This window comes from Nymphaea colorata, chromosome 2 (genome assembly GCF_008831285.2).
Source record: "Nymphaea colorata isolate Beijing-Zhang1983 chromosome 2, ASM883128v2, whole genome shotgun sequence".
In the NCBI taxonomy this organism is placed as follows: domain Eukaryota; kingdom Viridiplantae; phylum Streptophyta; class Magnoliopsida; order Nymphaeales; family Nymphaeaceae; genus Nymphaea; species Nymphaea colorata.
In genome coordinates, this window is record NC_045139.1 from 23,588,663 (window position 1) to 23,596,066 (window position 7,404).

At 42.0% G+C, this 7,404-nt stretch overlaps 1 protein-coding gene across 1 annotated transcript; it reads left to right on the forward strand.

The window, feature by feature from the left end:
* The first annotated feature begins 378 nt into the window (after positions 1–378).
* Positions 379–3,715, forward strand: LOC116249219 (probable indole-3-acetic acid-amido synthetase GH3.1). Its single transcript, XM_031622425.2, has 4 exons — positions 379–1,103; positions 1,215–1,316; positions 1,989–2,794; positions 2,899–3,715. Exons 1-4 carry the CDS (start codon positions 778–780, stop codon positions 3,504–3,506), a joined length of 1,842 nt encoding a protein of 613 aa, XP_031478285.1. The 5' UTR covers positions 379–777; the 3' UTR covers positions 3,507–3,715.
* Positions 3,716–7,404: the final 3,689 nt, after the last annotated feature.

Here is a 7,404-nt window from a genome sequence, read left to right on the forward strand (position 1 = left end):
CCCCTTTGTACGAGGAACCTGCCGTCCGCGTATCCATCTCTCTGACAACGATCTGATCATCGCGCTGCTCCGTGCTCCCCCCGCCGTTTAACCTTACCTCTTCCTTCCACCTCTCAATCTAATCTAATCCACCATGGAAGCCAAGGACCCTCTTTCTTTCATCCACCATCCATCAATTCCGTGGAGCATTTCTGCAACTGCCCGCTCTTTCAAGTTCTTGATCGTCTCTGCCTTGCTTCCTTTCCTGTTTCTGCCATTAATGAACTCGGATATTGTTGGTTTCCGGTAAGCAACATATATATATATATATATATATAACTTTTGTTTCCATTTGAAAGATCTTGACTAACGTTTTCTCTTCATGCAGATGCAGATGCACCGGGGCTCTACATTAATCGTTTCTGATAAAAGTAAACATGTTTAAAGCAAGCCAAGCCAAGTCGAGGCCTGCTTCCTCCCCTTAGTTTTAAATTTTTTCGCTTTTGGCACAGACAGGTGTGTCGTCTTGTCTTTCGTCGGAAAGCGACGTCCAGTCAAATAGAACAAAACCGCGATGCATGTGTGCCCACAACTAGCTCACATGCTCCCTCCCTCTCTCTGGAGGCTTCTTATAAATACGAGAGGCCTCTCCCCGCCTTATCAACAAGGCCTTCTTCAAGTACTTGTTGAAGAGATCACGCAGAGAGAGATACAGAGAAAGAGAGAGTTCTTGCACAGATCTTCTTCCCTCCCCTTGATCTGAGAGTAGACAGAAAAGCCCTGTTATAGTGTCGAGTGATGGCACAGGCAGCGTTCACCGTGTTGAAATTGAAGCCATCGGCTTCGGACTCGAAGAAGGACAGGGAAGCGCTGGAATTCATAGAGAAGATGACCACCTACACCGGCCAGGTGCAGGAGATGGTGCTGCGGGAGATCCTCTCTAGAAACGCCTCCACCGAGTACCTCAGGAGGCACGGCCTCGCCGGCAGGACTGACCCCAAATCCTTCAAGGCAATGCTGCCGGTTGTCACGTACGAGGAGCTCCTGCCGGAGATCCGTCGCATCGCCAACGGCGATCGATCGCCCATCTTGTCAGCTCACCCCATTTCCGAGTTCCTCACTAGGTAAATTACTTCTTCTTCTTCTTCTTATTTTCTTTCTATCTCTATGTGAATTATAAGAGGCGGCCGGAACAGCATCTGATGGTTGTATGTGCTTTTCCTTCTTTGGATTAGTTCCGGCACATCAGCTGGTGAGCGTAAGTTGATGCCGACAATAGAGGAGGAGCTCGACAGGAAGCAGTCGCTCTACAACCTTCTCATGCCTGTCATGAACAAGTAAACTCGGTTTCCTTACTGCCCATGTCTCTTTCACGGCACTATTTGTTTATCTTTCTTCTCATTTCTTCGCCGAAACCGTCACACCAGCTAGCTGTGCCGATCAAGGCATATCCATAGCTAGCTGTCCTCTTTTCTTCTCTGTTGTCATCTGTAGAGTACAGCCATTGCTGTACTCCGTTAGGCCAAAAACCTACAGCACTCTGTTGTCCTTGTCCTTTGACAGCGCCAAGCTGAGGACGGTCCTCGTGGCCATGGACCAGTGTAGTCAGCACATGCACTGTATATTCCGAGCACCTGTTCCTTTCTCATTTACTAAAAGGAACCACATGCACCAACTGTCCATCCACAATTTCTTTATTAGAGGGTCCACATGCCAGTCATGTTGATAATCTTCTTCTTCATCCTACCATCGTTAAAATGAGATAAGAATCTCTCCCTTTCTCTCTCTAGACAGAGGTCATCTGATGAAAACAGTTATTTATTTCTATCCTCTATTTACTCCCTTACACGCTTGGATACAACACTTTTAAAAGTTTTGATGGAAATTTGTACACAAATGAATTTTCAAGTAGATATCTCATGCATTTCACAAATACATTCATAATACATTGGAGTTGGGCCTGAATTCTGATACTAAATGCACGTGGGTTGTTGTATGTACGTGGGCAGGTTTGTTCCGGGTCTGGACAAAGGCAAAGCCCTGTACTTCCTCTTCGTCAAGACCGAGAGCAAGACGCCGGGAGGGCTTCCGGCCCGGCCGGTCCTGACCAGCTACTACAAGAGCGCCCACTTCCTCACCCGCCCGGCCGACCCTTACACCAAGTACACCAGCCCCACGGCTTCCATCCTCTGCACCGACTCCTTCCAGAGCATGTACACCCAGATGCTCGCCGGCCTGGTGGACCGCCGGTCCGTCCTCCGCATGGGCGCGGTCTTCGCCTCCGGCCTCCTCCGGGCCATCCACTTCCTTGAGGTTCATTACCAGGCGCTGGCTGCAGATCTGGAGAACGGAACCGTGGACCCCAGAATCACCGACTCCAAAGTCCGGGCTGCCATCCAGCGGCTGCTGCTGCCGGACCCCAAGAATGCGGCACAGGTGCGGGCAGAGTGCTCGAGCGGCAATTGGCAGGGGATCATCAAGAGGATATGGCCGAACACCAAATACTTGGACGTCATAGTGACGGGAGCCATGGCTCAGTACATCCCCACTCTGGATTTCTACAGTGGGGGTCTGCCACTGGCCTGCACCATGTATGCCTCTTCTGAGTGCTACTTCGGTCTGAACTTGAACCCCATGAGCAAACCCTCTGATGTCGCCTACACCATCATGCCTCACATGGGTTACTTCGAGTTCCTGCCTGTGGACGACAACAACAACGCCAACAATGACAAGAGAATGGAGATGGAGGAACTCGTCGACTTAGCGAATGTGAAGGTCGGAAAAGACTACGAGCTCGTGGTGACAACCTACTCCGGTATGTCCCCTGCCAGCTTCCGGCCGAATCTGGCAAAGTTGGTATCTTCATTCTGCTATCTCCAAAGATGGTGGCGATGACTCTGTAATTGTTGTGGTCTGTAGGTCTCTACCGTTACAAAGTCGGAGACGTCTTAAGGGTGGCCGGATTCTACAACAACGCTCCCCAGTTTAACTTCGTCCGCCGAAAGAACGTTCTCCTCAGCATCGACTCGGACAAGACCGACGAGACGGAGTTGCAGAAGGGAATAGCTGCAGCGGAGGCGGCTCACCTTTCCGCCTACAACACGAGAGTCGTAGAGTACACCAGCTACGCCGACACCAAGACGATCCCCGGGCACTATGTCATTTACTGGGAGCTCTCCTCCGGAGGCCATGACAATCACGTCGAGCCTCCAACGTCCGTCCTTGACCAGTGTTGCCTGACGATCGAGCGGTCGCTGAACTCGGTTTACAGGCAAGGGCGCGTCTACGATTGCATAGGGCCGCTGGAGATCAGAATCGTGAGCAATGGCACGTTCGATGAGCTCATGGACTATGCCATATCTAGGGGCGCTTCGATCAATCAATACAAGGTTCCTAGATGTGTGAACTTCACCCCGATCGTCGAGCTGCTGGATGCGAGGGTGGTCTCTACTCACTTCAGCCCCGGTTTACCAGCGTGGTCGCCGCACCAGCAGCACCAGCACCAGCGGCCGAACATGATGAACTAGCTGCTTTTTTCTCAAATCCATTTTTCCAACACTAAAACTTGGGTGGTTGTTCAACTTTCAAGTTTGTTGTACACAGGAGAAGGGAGCAATTTTCTTTCTTTTTGGTTGTTTCTGTTGATTTTCCCTTGTACATGCTGGAGTGATGACTGTAAAGTCTTTTTCTCAACAAAATGCCATTAAAAAGCAGAAAGCAAAAAGGCAATTCCAAAGTGACCTCTCTCAGACCTCTCTCCTCAAAGATGAAGAGGACAGGACTGTATTGATTGTCATTGCTCCCTGCTTCCCTTGTTGAAATCTCATAGCTGCCCCTTCATTGGCATCTTCTTCGCTCTTTCACCGAGTTCATCCTTCTTTGAAGTTCCTCCCTCTTATCGAAACCTGAAAAGAGTCGGTGACAGTGAAAATGACATGTAAGAAAGAGAACAAGCAAGACAAAGGATGTACATGGTTTGGCATTATTCATTTACATCCGCGAGAAAAGGGATGAGGACTGTGTTGTTAAGATGAATGAAGCTTTCACAGACAACACGATCATTTATCAACCCTATGTGTGTGTTTGCAACAGTTTCTTTAAAGAAATAAACACCAGGGAGGCAAGAGATGAAACCACCAACCAAAACCATCAAATCGATCGTCATCAAGGACATCTCTTTAACAAAATAATGGCAATTACAAACAGACGTAGATTCTTGTGCAATTAACCTTGTTGAGTTCTCCAAAAATATCTTTTTCTCAACACTCCCCCTCAAATGGGCTATTATACAAAGGTAATGGAACTTTCAAGTAAACATCTTTGTTCTTGTTGGATATTATTGATACATAAATTGTTGTTAACTTGGATTCTGTAGGTGTTTTGCAATGATAGTCATCATGAATAGGGTCTCCAACAAAGTATACTGCACCATTGAGCGATGAGAGTCCAAGAACACTACAAAATAGAGTTTTTGGACGGCATTTTTTTTCGTCGTAACTTTTTACTGACGGCCGCCTTTTCCACCAAGAGTAAACATCAAATTTACTGACGTCATACAGAATCCGATAGTTTCTTTTTGCTGCAGGTCGATTTTCATACCATCAGTAGATAAAGCAATTTACGAACGATATACCAACCCTGTCAGTAAATATCGTAGTCTTTTGTACGCATTTTTTTGCGTCAACAATAGTAGCTTTTTACTGGCAGTCGCTTTTAATACCGTCAGTAAACCTTGAATGTTTTTTTTTGGTAGTGGAAGACCTGTAGAGAGTAAACAAAAGACAGCTTGAAGATGTAAATAAGGTGCAACCGTTACTATAATGGGTGGGAAAAGATAATAGAGAAGATTTTACAAATGGTTACACAAGAAAGTGAGGAGAACATATATAGTAAAAGAGAGAAGAAATGAGACTATATGGGATGAGATTGGAGAATTTGAAAACAAAAGTGCAGATGTAAGAGAAGACAGAACAAATAGAAAAAAAAGACAAGAAGGGAACTAGGAAGAGGAGATAAAGATGTGTTTGCTAAGACAACACATACAGACATTGTTAGTGGTTTTACCATTTATATACAAGGTTACTTGTATAGTTGGTCTACATATGATAGAGTTAATTTACGTGTTGTAGAAAGCTAAGTACAAAACCTGTCTATTGAAATATAATTGGACTTCAACTTTTAAGTGGTATGGTACTGAGCTACAAGTTTTTTAAAACGATAATTAAAATATACTTTGGTTGCATCTTTGACTAGGCGATCATTTATCCATGCAAAGACTTGCAATGCACTAATTGCAAAGTGGGACAATTTAAGAAAACGAAATTCTTGAAAGACATTGATCAAATTGCAGGCCTTAAATGTCATGATGAAGTTGTTCTGAACACTGCAGACCATTCGATGTGCAATATCTTTTACATGTCTAAAATGAGGTTGGAGGAACATTACAATTAATCATTTACTAACAAAATGGACATGCATATGAACAAAATTAGGAGATAAATTTGTGCATGTAACCAAAAGAACACCTCAGGCTCCAATAACAAAGTGATTTAACTCAAATCATCATAGGAACCAGTAATTTGAATATGTTCCATTGCCTGGTTGATTTGAGACCTTCTTAACTAATCACAATTACCATATAATTTGGTGGATGTATAACATATCGAATCATCATTCACAATGTATGATTGGGGCATGTGATTTAAAAGTAAATTATTTAGCTAGTCGTCACTGTGTGAAGCAAATCACTATGTGTTATATGGAATCAAGATTTGTTAATTTTCATGAATTAAATATTTGTCATCAAGTCCATGAAGTAAATCACTATTTTTTGTAATTTTTATAATAAATAACTTAGCTAATCATAATATGCTTAGAATAAATGACTAACACAATGTCGGTTGGTTGATTTTAGAGAGTAAGTTGCTTAGCTAATCATAATGTATAACTATACCATAATTCATAAATATAATTACAACTACACTGTGTAACCATATGATTGTATTGTGTAATTATACTATATATCTATTTCATATACTTCGATGCATACTTGTACTATATAACTACAAATCGTATGGCAATTATACTAAGTAACTATTAATTGTGGAACCATACTATAACTATGACTAGAAGAAGAAAAAGTTAGCCTTCGGAAAAATATTACTCTTACCAAACCAACAGAGACAGTTAGTCAGATGATATCTTTTTTTTCTCTTATGTAATGCATTTCCAAACGTAATATATTTATTATTCAATGTTATATTTTTTTAAACAGAGCAAAATTTTCTGTTTGAATTTATTTTCAAATTAGAGTTAACCCCTCTATTCAGCTTTAGGTTTCCAAATTAAGCATAGTAAAGCCTGCTTCTATTCCAAGCAAGAAGTAAATATCTTGATAACCAACAACGGAAGATGGAAAAATTAAACACTGAATTCTTTGAAGACAATGATCAAGGAATATAAATTTTGCTTGAAGGCAACCCCACTAAGGCATATGGCTGTGAAAGCACAAAGGCATAATAAACTTGTGCAGAGATTTCTTGAAAGTGTTCAGTAAATATAATCAGTGAAGACCAACAACAAACCAAATATATAAGCGGATAGCTCTTTTTTATCTTTTTGGTATTTTCTATTATGCAAACTTGTAAATTTGCATTCCTGATGAAGTTCAAAGAGAGTCTCTAAAATGATTCAATGAATGTAGCATCGGAAATTGTGGTGGTTGCGTCAAGCAGCTCTTCTAAATGAAGTACTGAAATGCAAGATAGAATCATGAGGGTGAACCAAAGGAAGGTTGCATGGATTTATATATGAATCCCCGAGGGTTGTCAATAAACTTAAATCAAACAAGAAGGATAACCATTTCATGCATGAATTTGTATTCCCATTCTATGCGCTTATAGATGGAGGTCGAATTGGATATGTTCCTTTGATAAATACCCTTTCATATCTCAATGATCATAACCTTGAGCATGTGTAGTTACGTAATACAATATATTATCAGTAGTATTAATGATATTATTCTGAGTATTAATGATATTACCAGTGGTATTACAATTCATAATATCGTCATTGGTATTAATGATTATTATTTAATTATGTTTTATATAAACACATTATAATTAATGTCTCTAAATATGTTAGCTAACTCCAGCGTGACATATGGCTAAATTTTGATAAACCATCAAAACAATTTATTTCATTGCAAGATAACATTTTGCGACTTAAACTCTTGTCAAGGCTAGCACATTAAATATCTAGCACTAGAAGGACAAGCTTCTTCATTGGAGTCCTCCCTAGCTTGATTTTGAAATATATCGCAGTTGTCAATTTGTAAGTTCATGCCCTGGCAGCCAACGGAGCTTTGGCAGGCCTATATTTTGTCTGCTGATGTTCCCACGCGACCATCTTGGTGTGTGTTCGTAG